This window comes from Leopardus geoffroyi, chromosome B4, assembly GCF_018350155.1.
Source record: "Leopardus geoffroyi isolate Oge1 chromosome B4, O.geoffroyi_Oge1_pat1.0, whole genome shotgun sequence".
Taxonomy (NCBI): domain Eukaryota; kingdom Metazoa; phylum Chordata; class Mammalia; order Carnivora; family Felidae; genus Leopardus; species Leopardus geoffroyi.
Genome location: NC_059341.1, coordinates 122,409,549 through 122,424,200, shown reverse-complemented (window position 1 = coordinate 122,424,200; position 14,652 = coordinate 122,409,549). Strand labels below are relative to the sequence as shown.

The 14,652-nt window shown below is 37.8% G+C and overlaps 1 protein-coding gene across 2 annotated transcripts in view; it reads right to left on the bottom strand.

Moving 5' to 3' along the window:
• Window positions 1-14,652, bottom strand: part of UTP20 (UTP20 small subunit processome component) — a 107,509-nt gene that overhangs the window by 20,251 nt on the left and 72,606 nt on the right. The window contains exons 38-43 of one of the 2 annotated variants that reach the window (XM_045466176.1): window positions 14,467-14,604; window positions 9,894-10,033; window positions 9,565-9,647; window positions 7,127-7,416; window positions 5,444-5,583; window positions 4,839-4,995 (exon numbers count right to left, since the gene is read on the bottom strand). In XM_045466176.1, the coding sequence (XP_045322132.1) occupies window positions 4,839-4,995; window positions 5,444-5,583; window positions 7,127-7,416; window positions 9,565-9,647; window positions 9,894-10,033; window positions 14,467-14,604 (948 nt within the window). Of the gene's footprint in view, window positions 1-4,838; window positions 4,996-5,443; window positions 5,584-7,126; window positions 7,444-9,564; window positions 9,648-9,893; window positions 10,034-14,466; window positions 14,605-14,652 lie in introns of both variants that reach the window. The other variant, XM_045466175.1, reaches the window with a different exon arrangement.

Below are 14,652 nucleotides of genomic sequence, written 5' to 3'. Positions count from 1 at the left end.
TTGACAAAGCAGGAAAGAACATCCAATGGCAAAAAGACAGTCTTCTTTTACAAATGGTGCTGGGAGAACTGGACAGCAACATGCAGAAGATTGAAACTAGACCACTTTCTCACACCATTCACAAAAATAAACTCAAAATGGATAAAGGACCTGAATGTGAGACAGGAAACCATCAAAACCCTAGAGGAGAAAGCAGGAAAAGACCTCTCTGACCTCAGCCGTAGCAATCTCTTACTTGACACATCCCCAAAGGCAAGGGAATTAAAAGCAAAAATGAAGTACTGGGACCTTATGAAGATAAAAAGCTTCTGCACAGCAAAGGAAACAACCAACAAAACGGGAAAAGATATTTGCAAATGACATATTGGACAAAGGGCTAGTATCTAAAATCTATAAAGAGCTCACCAAACTCCACACCTGAAAAACAAATAACCCAGTGAAGAAATGGGCAGAAAACATGAATAGACACTTCTCTAAAGAAGACATCCAGATGGCCAACAGGCACATGAAAAGATGCTCAACGTCACTCCTCATCAGGGAAATACAAATCAAAACCACACTCAGATATCACCTCACGCCAGTCAGAGTGGCCAAAATGAACAAATCAGGAGACTATAGATGCTGGAGAGGATGTGAAGAAACGGGAACCCTCTTGCACTATTGGTGGGAATGCAAATTGGTGCAGCCACTCTGGAAAACAGTGTGGAGGTTCCTCAAAAAATTAAAAATAGACCTACCCTATGACCCAGCAATAGCACTGCTAGGAATTTACCCAAGAGCTACAGGAGTACTGATGCATAGGGGCACTTGTACCCCAATGTTTATAGCAGCACTCTCAACAATAGCCAAATTATGGAAAGAGCCTAAATGTCCATCAACTGATGAATGGATAAAGAAATTGTGGTTTATATACACAATGGAGTACTACGTGGCAATGAGAAAGAATGAAATATGGCCCTTTGTAGCAACCTGGATGGAACTGGAGACTGTGATGCTAAGTGAAATAAGTCATACAGAGAAAGACAGATACCATATGGTTTCACTCTTATGTGGATCCTGAGAAACTTAACAGAAACCCATGGGGGAGGGGAAGGGGAAAAAAAAAAAAAGAGGTTAGAGTGGGAGAGAGCCAAAGCATAAGAGACTCTTAAAAACTGAGAACAAACTGAGGGTTGATAGGGGGTGGGAGGGAGGGGAGAGTGGGTGATGGGTATTGAGGAGGGCACCTTTTGGGATGAGCACTGGATGTTGTATGGAAACCAATTTGACAATAAACTTCATATATTGAAAAAATAAATAAATAAATAAAATAAAAGACTTTAACCAAATGATCACTTTGTACAAAAGATGATCAGAAACATATCACCAAGCTTGGCGTATACTACTGTGACTAAACCAGGCCACTGATTTATTTTATTTTATTTTATTTTATTTTTATTTTATTTTATGTTTATTTATTTATTTTGGGGGGGGAAGGGAGGGAGGGAACAAGCCGGGGGGGGGGGGGCAGAGAGAGAGCGAGAAAGAGAAAACCCCAAACAGACTCCACACTGTCAGTACAGAGCTCAATGCAGGGCTCAAACTCATGAAATCATAACCTGAGCTGAATGAAGTTGGCCGCTTAATTGACTGAGCCACCTAGGCACCTCCAGGCCACTGATTTATAAAGAAAAGGCACAAGAGTCTTGAACTTTAAAAACCAACCTGTGAATTAAAGAGCTTGCCAATGTTGGGTGCAATCAAAGCTGTTATGAAGGAAATAGACAAGTTTTTGCTCTTCACAGTAACCATAGCTAATAACATTCCTAAGAGCTTACTATGGGCTAGTAAAATTATTGTATTAATACCTCACATGTATTAAATCATTTAATCCTTGCTCGCTGTATCCATGGTATAAGGTGCTATATTTATCAGCACTTTTCAGGTGAGAAAGCTGAGGCACAGAGAGATCAAGTAACTTGCCCCAAGTTGCATGGGTAGGCAGTGGTAGAGTCAGGATTTGAAACCACAGAGCTGGTGCCACAGCCCCAGCTCTGCATCACTACACTATGTTGCCTCTCACGCTTTCTGCGTTCTTTATACTGCTTCTAGTGTTACAAATTATCACAGGGAACACCAGATAATGATCATAGGCTAAGGAAACATAATTGGTTGTCAATACACAGATTGGATTTTATTTTTTTTAAGTAATCTCTACAGTGAATGTGGGGCTCAAATTCACAACTCCAAGATCAAAAGTCACACACTCTAACGACTGAGCTAGCCTGGCACCCCAGTTGGTTGAGCATCCGACTTCAGCTCAGGCCATGATCTTGCAGTTCCTGAGTTCGAGCCCTGTGTCGGGCTCTGTGCTGACACCTCAGAGCCTGGAGCCTGCTTCAAATTCTGTGACTCCCTCTCTCTCTGCCCCTCCCTTGCCTGCGTTCTGTCTCTCTCTCAAAAATGAATAAATGTTAAAAAAAAAAAAATTAAAAAAATAAAAAATAAAAAAAAATTTTGTGTTTATTTTATCTTATTTTTTTTTTAAGTGTTTATTTTTAAGAGAGAGAGAGCATGAGCAGGGAGGGGCAGAGAGAGAGGGAGACACACAATCTGAGGCAGGCTCTAGGCTCTGAGCTGTCAGCACAGAGCCTGATGTGGGGCTTGAACTCATGAACCTCGAGATCATGACCGGAGCTGAAGTCGGACAGTCAACCAACTGAGCCACCCAGGCGCCCCCCAGAATGAACTTTAAAGGCATAATTTCATATGTATCTACCGGTGATCAGTTGGGTTAAGAACCCAACTTAGACACATTACAGTCAAACTACTAAAAAATAAAGGCCAAGAAAAAGTTCTTAAAGCAGCCAGAGAAAACGATGCATGACTTAGAGGAGAAAACTGTTTTGAATAACTGGATTTTTCATCCAAAAGACCAGAAGGAAGTGATACAACATTTTTAAGAAGCTGAAAGAAAAGTACTGTCAATGTAGAATCAGATATCCAATGACAGTATCCTTCAGGAATAAGGTGAAAAGATATTCAGAGATGACAGAAAACTAACAGCATTTGCTGCCACCACATGTGCTCTACAAGACTGCTGATGGAAATTCTTTAGACTGAAGGGAAATGATACCAGAAAGAAACTTGGAAATTCAGAAATGAAAGAAGAGAAGTAGAAATGATAAATATCTGGGCAAACTAATAGACTATTCTTGTCCTCTTGAGTTAAGATATGTTTGACAATTACAAGCAAAAACTCTAACATTGCCCAATAAAGTTTCCAATATATAGAGATGTAATATACAAACAACTATAAAACAAAAGAAGGGTGAAGGGATCCATATATGGTGGTAAGGTTTCCACATTCCACTTGAAGATGTAAAATATTGTTTCCAAGTAGACTGTTAAAAGTAAGGATGTATAGGGGCGCCTGGGTGGCGCAGTCGGTTAAGCGTCCGACTTCAGCCAGGTCACGATCTCGCCGTCCGTGAGTTCGAGCCCCGCGTCAGGCTCTGGGCTGATGGCTCAGAGCCTGGAGCCTGTTTCTGATTCTGTGTCTCCCTCTCTCTCTGCCCCTCCCCCGTTCATGCTCTGTCTCTCTCTGTCCCAAAAATAAATAAACGTTGAAAAAAAAAAAAAAAAAAAAAAAAAAAAAAGTAAGGATGTATATGGTAATTCCTAGAGCAACCATTAAAAAACTACACCAGGAGGGGCATCTGGGTGGCTCAGTCGGTTAAGCGTCCGACTTCGTCTCAGGCCATGATCTCAGGGTTGGTGGGTTCGTCCCCTTGTGTCAGGCTCTTTGCTGTCAGCTTAGAGCCTGGAGCTTGCTTCAGATTCCGTGTCTCCCTCTCTCTTTGCCCCTCGGCCCTGCTTGTGTTCTGTCTCTCTCTCAAAAAGGAAACATTAAAAAAAAATTAAAATAAAAAACTATACCAAGAGAGACAATTAAAATAAATACTGATATTTTTACTGCGTTAGATTTAGAACCCACAGAATAGGAAGTTTACCTTTGAGCAAATTTAGACACAGAAGGTAAAGCTAACTACCCAGAGTCTTGACTGAGTACTTGAAAAGAACAAGCAACAGTGTTTCTTGAACTTCAAATCACTCAGGGATCTTACTGAAATGCAGGCAGTATAGGTCAGGTGTAGGGTCCTAAATTGTGCGTGTCTAACAAGCTCCCAGGTGTTGCTGAACACTTGGAGTAGTAAGGAGCCAGCCAGCCACGTCACCACTCAAAGAGCTTTCTATTCCACCTGGAGATCCTATTATTTTCATTACTTGTATGTTTCAATCCTTAAACAAATGCCTATGCTCTTTATTATTCACATTTGTGGTAATAAATTCAATATGCATTCAATAAGAATATTTTTAAGAACTCTCAAAATACAAAACTTGATATCAAATGATTTGAGAAAAAAAGGTTATATAACCCTGGCCTATAAGTATCTTTATGAAAATCAGACACGGGAGTTTTTGTTTGTTTGTTTTTTAATAGATTTTTAAAATGCTGATTAGAAACTTGTAAATATTCTTTTTTTAAAAGTTTATTTTTCAGGGAGAGAGAGAGAGAGAGAGAGAGAGAGAGAGAATCCCAAGCAGGATCCGTGATGTCAGTGCAGGGTCTGGCGTGGGGCTTGAACTCAGGAACCCTGAGATCATGACCTGAGACAAAATCAAGTGGGATGCTTAACTGACTGAGCCCTGAAACTTATGAATATTCTTGATTACTACCTCAGTGGATCAACTTTACTGAATACAGACAGAAGGCAACATCAATTGTAGTGTTCAAATTGCAAATATTTGAACTTCAATCCAACTTGAATGAATATAAGGCGCATAATGCAATTTACCTGATATCCACGGACAAGGGTACTTTGTAATTCTTTTAAAATATATTGTAGGTAGTGCACACCCAGATCTTCTATTATTTTTGCTAGAGTGCTGCGTGCAATGTCTCTGATTTCCTGTGCTCTGTTCTTGAGGAGGGCACACACTTTCAGCAAAATACTAGAAAATGAAAAATTGAAAAGGACTAATCAAAAACCAGAAGCAAATAAAAATACAGACATCCTCTGGTCTCTTAATTATTCATTACCCAAATTTCCCAATTAGGATTCTAAAAAAAAATTATTTTTAAGGCCAATTTATTTTTGAGAGACAGAGACATAGAGTGTGAGCAGGGGAGGGGCAGAGAGAGAGGAGACACAGAATCCAAAGCAGGCTCCAGGCTCCCAGCTGTCAGCAAAGAGCTGGACGTGGGGCCCAAACCCATGAACTGTGAGATCATGACCTGAGCTTAACCAACTGAGCCACCCAGGTGCCCCCCAATTAGGATTCTAAATCACAGCAAATTGTGACAATACGTCTCTTCCTCACAAAAAGAGACTCAAGAGTCAGGAAGAAACAACCAAGTTTTGAGTTTCACTGAACATTTCTAATTTGTCATACAATATACCTCGGCAGGTTAGCTTCCATAACTTCTTGTGGAAGGGACCGCATTAGTTTAACCATGGCAAAAGCTAAAGGAACTCGAACTACTTCCTCATCATTCACAACCTTGGATTTTATGAGCTTGTGTTCTTCTTCCCTTTTAGTCTGTAAGAAAAATTTAGGTTAAACTAAAACAAAAATAAATGGATCGGGGACCTACCAACACTGAAATCTTGCATTTGAACGATAAGCTCTTTGATATGACACTTCTAAGTTCACGGTCTTAAAAAACAAACTAAATTATGCAATTTGAGAATAACTCTCAAAGAATTATAAAAATAATAGGAATAATAATGTTTTTTCCAAAGAAGAGCCCAAATATCCATCAACTGACGAATGGATAAAGAAGACGTGGTTTATATATACAATGGAATACTACTTGGCAATGAGAAAGAATGAAATCTTGCCATTTGCAACAATGTGGATGGAACCGGAGGGTATTATGCAAAGTAAAGTAAGTCAGTCAGAGAAGGACAGATTGCATATGTTTTCACTCATATGTGGTATTTGAGAAACTTAACAGATGACCATGGGGGAAGGGAAGGGGAAAAAATAGTTTCAAGCAGAGAGGAGGCAAACATAAGAGACTCTTAAATAGAAGAAACTGATGATTGATGGGGCGGCAGGGGAGAGGGGAAAATGGGTGATGGACATTAAGGAGGGCACCTGTTGGGATGAGCACTGGGTGTTTATGTAAGTGATGAATCACAGGAATCTACTCCCAAAGCCAAGAGCATACTATATACACTGTATGTTAGTTAAGTTGACAATAAATTATATTAAAAAAATAAAAAGAGAGAATGTTTTTTCCCAAAGGAACAATCAGAAAAAAATAGTCAAGTTTTCACTGATGTGGATTAAGATTGCTGTGAAATATCTAAAAATCATAAAAAATTTGTATCAATCGGGATTTTCAAGAGTTTGAGTGACAGTGTTCGTACACAGAAATATAGTGCCCCAAATAAAAAGTTATATTTACAAATATACAAAATGACCAAGTCAGTATTTTACACCAGGGGCTGGCAAACTTCTGTAGAGGGCCAGATAGTATTTTTGGCTTAAGATCTCTGTTGAAGCTACTCAACTCTGCTGTGGTAACACAAAAGCAGAATTAGACAATATGCAAATCGATAAATGTAACCATGTTCCAAAAAAACTTTACTTACAACAGGCTGCAGGATAGATCCAGCCCATGGACCACAGTTTGCCAATCCCTGTTTTACCCTGAGAAAGAAAGGCTCTGACTTCATGAGAATCCACTGCTAAATGTTATTCCTATTACCCAGGAAGAAGATGAATTCTGAACAGCAGAGAAGTGGCCAAGAAGTAGAAAAGGGAAACATATTCTAATTTTTAAAGACTCTTTTTTTTTGAAATGAGAATTATCTAATTATCTGCTTTGGAGATATCTACCAGATGAAAATCATAATGGAGAAAAATTGCTGCTTTGCTGCAGCAGAAGATGAACCTAAAGATGATGAGACAAAACAAGAGAGGTGAATTCTGAAATGTTGAGATGAAAGAAAATCCAAAAGCTGAAGTCAATCAATAATAGTCAGGAGCCTCAGGCTGACAGAGTGCCACAAACACTTGGGTTCACACAGACAGAATGGGCCCCATTCTGTTGGGCCCCAACCAGAATGATTACCGTAGAGGCCAGGCATTTATGTAGCCTTGGTAGGATATCCCCAGTTATGGTTCCTTGGATATTTTTAATTGTTCTCTCCAATTCTTCCTTATTCCGAGGAAGGAAAGAGATGGACCCAGTGACACACTCAGGTTCTTTAGCTGAGGCCCCTTGACATTCAGCTGGATCGGGGTTTCCCGGTTCTTTGTTGTTGTCTGACAAATTCTTACATTTGTTTTCCTTCTCTTCCTCATCCATATGCTCTAATTCCATGGTTTCATTCTCTGGCAACTCAATCACTTCTACTGTGTCTATGTTTAGTAAACAACAAAAGTCACCTTAAATCAAATAAGGAAACAACACAGTTGTGTTACAAGTCTTTCCCACCAACATCCAATAAAAACGATCTAGTCTCCAACTACAGATAGGTAAGATAAAGTACTAAAGGAAACAGCACTATATGAGAGGGTTATGATTTTTTGCTGTCTTACAGTTTGGAGTCTAATGTGGAACAGAGACAAGTAAACGGACAGTTATGAGTGTGGGAAAGCAAGTGCAGGCTATGTTGGGAATACACTTGGAGACTAGGTGGGGAGGAGGGTCTTAACCAAAAGAAAGCTTCCAAAGTATTGTGGTTGGAGGTTTCCAAAAACAGAAACCTATACTCATGAGCATGAAAACTATAATGCAGCCAACAGTTCTCATGCAGAAATGTCCCTTACTATAGGGCTCAGTTCATTAAAGAAAATTAGGCAGTGTTGTACTGGGGCAAGGCCAGGCATGGCTCTGCTAACAAGCCATATGACCAAAGTTAGTTAACCTAAGGCTAGTGGGCTTTGTATTCTTTATCAGTAAGATGGAGATGGCACCACTTGCAAGGCTGTTGTCACAATTCAATGAGATAAAGTCTATAATCACCCAAATAAACATTTCTGATACGTCACAGACTTTCAAAAAAATGGTAGCCATTAGTCTTTATTTTATTTCCTGGCTGTGTAGCTTTGGGAAAGTTACTTTACATTTCTGAACTGTAATTTCTCATATCAAAAAATAATGGTGTAACTAACAACTAGGTTCTTGTAAGGTTTTTATGAGAACAAAGGAGATAATGTCTCAAAAGGTCCAGCTCATAGTACTCAATAAATATTTTAAACTTTAGTCATATCTAAGAAAATAGACAGTTAAGCAGATTATTTTAATTTTTAATGTTTTTATTGATGCAAAATTGCAAAATGCAGATTCAACTGCCTGAAGATAAACCGTTGAGAGACTTTAGTTTGATCAATGGTTTAAAGCATTAATGGTTTTAATTAATGGTTTAAAACACAAATGGTTCCTACAAATTCAAGCCAGTCTTTGCTATTTATTAGTGTGGCTCTGCAATGATTTTACTGTGAATCAAAGAATTAGAAATTCTTGAGTAGGAAGGAATGCTGAAGTAGTGCAAACTAAGTGCCAAAATATTTCAATGTCTTTTAGCAAAAACAGCCTATTGGCCTATTTAAGTGTTCATCCTCTAACAGGTTAAGGAAATTTCTATTTGTTCCTTATTTGATATCATGAATAAATACTAAATCTAACCAAATGTTTCCCTTGTGCCTCTTTAGAGGACCACATGTTTTTTGCATGCTAATGTTAAATTCCATTAACCAATTATACCAACTTCATGAGTTAGTGGAAGCTTCCTTTCTATTAATCATCTGAAATAGCTGAGGTAAGGTTGAAATTACCCATTCCTTCAATATTTGTATAACTAGCCTATAAAGCAATGTGAACCTGGTATTTTCATCAGGAGAAGGTTTATAACTACAGAGTTGATTTTTTAGTAGTTAGAGATATACCCAGATTTTCTATTTCTTTTAAAGCCAGCTTTTGTATTTTATTTTTCTAAGAGTTTGTACATCTCACTCAAGTATTCAAATTTTTAAGTTCAAAGATCATAATATTATTTTACCTTTTTAATTTGATTGGGACCTTTAAACATTCTTAATGTTTATTATGCCTATGCCTTCTATTTTTACTGATCAATCTTGTCAGAGGTTTGCCAATTTATAATCTTTTCATATACCTATTTTTAGCTTTGATGATCCTTTCTTATTGTATCTACTTTGTCTTATTAATTGTTGCTCTAATTTTTAATTCTTTTCTTATACTATCTTTGCATTCATTGCTTACTGTTCTTTCCATACATGCAGGTGGTAAAATTGGATTTCTATATAAATAATTTAAGCTCAGATCTTTTTTTACCCATATAATTTAGACTGGCCTTCTCTATTGTTAAAAAAAAGATTTTACACAAATACTCAAACCATTTGCTTTAACTTCGCCCTGACTCATTCACTGGTCACTGCTCTAAGCAGAAAAAGGTGATAAGTTGAATTTTGCCATCTTTAATTCATTAACATCAATTATCCAAGAATAGAGTGGAAATCTAGTTTAAGAAAGTTTTAAAAACTTACTTTCTTCATTCTGAATTTTTCTCATTTGTTCTTCAAGAGTTTTGTGGTCGAAGTGGAATGCTTCTAACACTATTACTAGCAAACTGTTGAAAAAAGAAGGTACACAGAAATGTCTGATTCATAACATCATTTGATGATTAAAGTGAAGGATTTAAAGACTTATCAACAGTAAAATTATTTTTACCAGTTTTAGGTATTTTTGAATTCAACAAATATTAGCATAACCTCATTAATACAAGGTAAAAGCAAACTAAGATTAGACCACTTCAGGAAATAATCCAAAATTTACATTTTAAAAACAAAGCAAAAATAAGCTTGACCATACATACCTGACACCCAACTTTTGATTGATCTGTCCTGTCTGTAAGACATGAATGAAATGTTTCAAGTAATATATATATGCTGACCAAGAGAGATGTTTGCAAATAGCTCCAATAACTTCTGTGGCAGCAATGGTTATATTTTCATGCTGTAAAACACATCAAGAGCATCAACATAGAATAAGTATTTGCTAATAATATAAAGAGCTAACTTCGTACACTAAAAAGCTTAGACAGGGGCGCCTGGGTGGCTCAGTCGGTTAAGCATCTGACTTTGGCTCAGGTCATGATCTCATGGTTTGTGAGTTCGAGCCCCGTGTCGGATTCTGTGCTAACAGCTCAGAGCCTGGAGCCTGTTTCAGATTCTGTGTCTCCCTCTCTCTCTCTCTGACCCTCCCCCATTCATGCTCTGTCTCTCTCTGTCTCAAAAGTAAATAAACGTTAAAAAAAAATTTTTTTTTAAATAAATAAATAAAAACCTTAGACAGTAGGTGATTAGCAATTATAGAAGGGAAAGAATGCCCAAACTATATTCCACTCCCCCTAACAGCTCTAGGAAAAGACACTGTCAATTAAAGAAATGACACCATCTTTAATTAAAGGATATTAATCAGTTCATACTTTGTACTTTTTCCCACTCAGACCTCCCTGATGGGTTAAAGCTTATAGACAGTGAATGAAGTAAATTCAGTGTGTAAAGTTAAACACTAAAGTTAACTTTAATATACAGATCAGCATTCAACAGTACAGATGCCTTGGAGACATCTCTTTCACGCCACCATAAAGAACAGGGACTGGTTTTACCCTGATACCTTAAACTAGAAAAATAGACAAAAATATATGAAATAGCAGTTTTCAGACTTTGGACATTGAACAGTGCAGTATAGTGATAGCTGAGAGAAAGGCAACAAATGAAATGTGTCTTATAATTATCCTAATTTCACTGTGTGAAGAGAACTGTCAGGTCATAGCAGAGGAGAAACCCAAAAAGGGCCCAGTGGTCTCCCTGAGGTAAGGAGGCAGAGAGAAGGCTGTGGCAGCCAGAGTCCAAAGGGCAAAGCATAGAGAGGAGAGAGCTACACAGAGAAGAAAGCTGCAGAAAATACCTCTCATGACAAGAAAAATCAACCAGTAGAAACAGACCCCAAAGTGACACAGATAATAGACTTACAGTAGACAAAGAAAGACAATTGATGAAATTACATTCCATAAGATCAAGAAAGGAAAGGAAAGCAGAAGCATGTTAAGGAGAGGTAAGATATAAAATTATAAGGCCCAAGCCAAAAATTCAGAAATAAAAAAGACAGTTCTGGAAGGAAAGACACACTGGATAGGACTCAAATCAGATTAGACTCTGAAGAAGAAAAGATTAGTGAACTTGAAGACACAGCGATACAAAATTGAAACAAAAGTGAAACAAGATGAAACCCTGGGTGGAGGGGGGGAAACTAATGAAAAAAAAAAAAAAAAAAAAAGAGCTTCAGTGAGTTTGGGCCAATTCTGAGTGGCCTAATACACACTGGAGTCTCCAAAGGCAAGAAGGGGACCCAAAAATATCTTTGAAGAAATAATGGTAAAAAATTCCAAGTTTGAAGAACACTACAAATCAGTAGATCCAAAAAGCTCAACAAACCCCAAGCACAAGAAATATGAAGGAAACTACACTAAGGCACAGCATAATCAACTAGCTTAAAACCAGTGATATAGAGAAAATTCTCAAGGCAGCCCCTAAAAATAGATATATTACACTCAGAGGAAGAAAGATAAGAATGATTTCTTGTTGGAAATGATATAAATCAGAAGACAATAGAGCAATTATCTTTAAAGGATAGAAAGAATAAAAACCCCTGTCAATCTAGAATTCCACAACTTCTAGAAACATCATCTTTCAAAAGCAAAGGTGAGAAAAGACATAGAAACTGAAAGAATTCATCACCAGTAGACCTTTACTACAAAAAATTTAAAGGAGGTCTTCCTGTCAGGAATAAAATGATATAGCAGTATATCTGGATCTACCCAAAGGAATAACTGGAAAATTATAAGTAATTGGAAGTAACCAGAAATTATAACTATGTAAGGAAATATAAAAGATCCTTCCTTATTTTGAAAGATCACTTTAAAAGATAACTGACTGTTTAAGGCAAAAATAACAATATATGTTTAAAACTAATGTATAGGTAGGGGCACCTGGGTGGCTCAGTCAGTTGAGTGTCTGACTCTTGGTTTCAGCTCAGGTCATGATCTCATGGTTCATGGGATTGAGCCCTGAGTCAGGCTCCATGATGACTGCACAGAGCCTGCTTGGGATTCTCTCTCTCCCACTTTCTCTGCTCCTCCCCTGGTTGTGCATGCTCTTGGACACATGCACTCTATTTCTCTATCAAAATACATAAACTGAAAAAAAAAAAAAAAAAAAAAAAAAAAAGGATACCAGAACTAATGTAGAGGTAAAACCTATAAAAAGAACTCAATGATAACTAATAAGCCAACAGAGATAAAATAAAATCGCTTAAAAAATCCAATTAATCCAATACAAGGGAAAAAAGAGAGGGACAAATGGAATATAAATAACATCAAAGATATAAATCCAACCATATTAATAATCATATTAAATGTAAATGGTCTAAAAAACGATTTTTTTTTTTTTTGAGAGAAAGCATGAACAGGGGAGGAGCAGAAGAAGAAGAGAGAGAGAACCCCAAGCAGCCTTCATACTGTCAGTGTGGAGCCTGATGCTGAGCTTGATCTCACCACTGTGAGATCATAACCAGAGACAAAAATCAAGAGTCGGATGCTTAACTGCACCACCTAGATGCCCCTGTCTAAAACCTATTAAAAGGCAGAGATTGTCAGATTTGATAAAACTGCCAAGACCCAGTTATATGTTATCTACCAGAAACCAACTGTAAATACAAAAACACAAATATGTTTAAAAACAAAAAAATAGAACACTAAAAAGATATACCATATTGTGATGCCTGGGTGGCTCAGCTGGTTAAGCATCTGACTCTTGATTTCAGCTCAGGTCATGAGCTCATGGTTCATGGGAGTGAGCCCTCCATCCGGCTCTGCACTAACACTGTGGAAACTGTCTCTCCCTCTCTCTCTGTCCCTCCCCCACTCATGTGCAGTCTCTCCCTTAACATAAATAAACGTTTAAAGAGATATATTATGTTAACATCAACCAAAACTAAATATAATTTATTTTTTTCATCTACACCTCTTTCCTATTTTACTGCCATCAAACTATAAATTGGTTATGCTTACTGGCTCTTCGAGCCAGAATTTAGGGGGAGTATTCTTTTATTTATGTATGTAATTCTTTTCTTTTTTTTTATGTTTATTCATCTTTGAATGGTCGGGGGGAGGGACAGAGAGAGGGGGGGAGACACAGAATCTGAAGCAGGCTTCAGGCTCTGAGCCATCAACACGGAGCCTGATGTGGGGCTCAAACCCACAAACCGTGAGATCATGACCTGAGCTGAAGTCAGACGCTTAACCAACTGAGCCACCCAGGCGCCCCTATGTAGGTAATTCTTTAAAAAAATTTTGAAACAATAGGGGAAACCTACACTTGCACAAGACCACGTGATCAACACAGAATAAGTTTGACCAACAGCTCCTGATATCACCTCAAACTGGACTTAAATTTCACTCTTTCATTAATCACAATTTCATAAATTGATTATTAATCAATAAATATCATGTATCAGGGTCTTACAATATGTCAGGCACTGTTTTTGTGGCACTGTGTAGTCTAACAGTGAAGACAGGCCTAAGTTCAAATACTGATTCTCATTCTGTAGGTCTTTGAGAAAGATAAATACCTTACATATTCCCAGTTTACTTTCCTGTAATATACTGACAACAATCCCCCCCCATAGGGCTGAGCTGTGGTGAGGATGAAGTAAGACTATGTAAAGTACTTAGAATAGCTCCTGTAGCTGGTATAAGTGTTAAAGAAAAGGTAGCTATTGTGTGACTTCATTTCTTGTAAGACATTTGGGAAAATACTGATTAATGGTATTTATCAGAATTAAATCCTATGATACAAAAATAAAAGTATGCTATGTTAGTAATGTGATCATTTCTAAGAGGGGAAATATTTTGTGGCTGGCCTTTGCGAGCTAATAATAATGAAAATAAAAATAATGCCTACCATTTATAGAACATTTACTGTGTGCCAAGTACCATTCTAAGGGCTTCAGAACTATTCTAAGCCTCTAATTATGGTGACAACATCAACATGGATGTCACCGACCCCATATGCATTTTGGAAAATCGTGTCACGGTATGGGTAGAGGTTTAATGGTTTCTTTTCTTTTTTTTTAATGTTTATTTTTAGAGAGAGAGAGAGAGAGAGAGAGAGAGAGACAGAGTGTGAGCAGGAGAGGGGCAGAGGGACAGGGAGACACAGAATCTGAAGCAGGCTCCAGGCTCTGAGCTGTCAGCACAGAGCCCAATGCGGGGCTCAAAGTCACAAACCATGAGACCATGACCTGAACCAAAGTTGGATGACGCCTAACCGACTGAACCACCCAGGTGCCCTGAGGTTTAATGTTTTCTAAATCTAATGTCCTACCTTGAGCATTTTCTCATCAAAAATTGGAGTCATGGCATAAGGCATGATGTAATTCTGGAGAGATTTAGAAGACAGCATAACTTTGCCTTCCATTAGCTGTTTTGCCAGTTTCTTCAAGGCTCTTGCTCTTCTGTGGATCTATGCGTTAGATAAAATAAGAATTAGTTACTGAATGAACTCATCTAT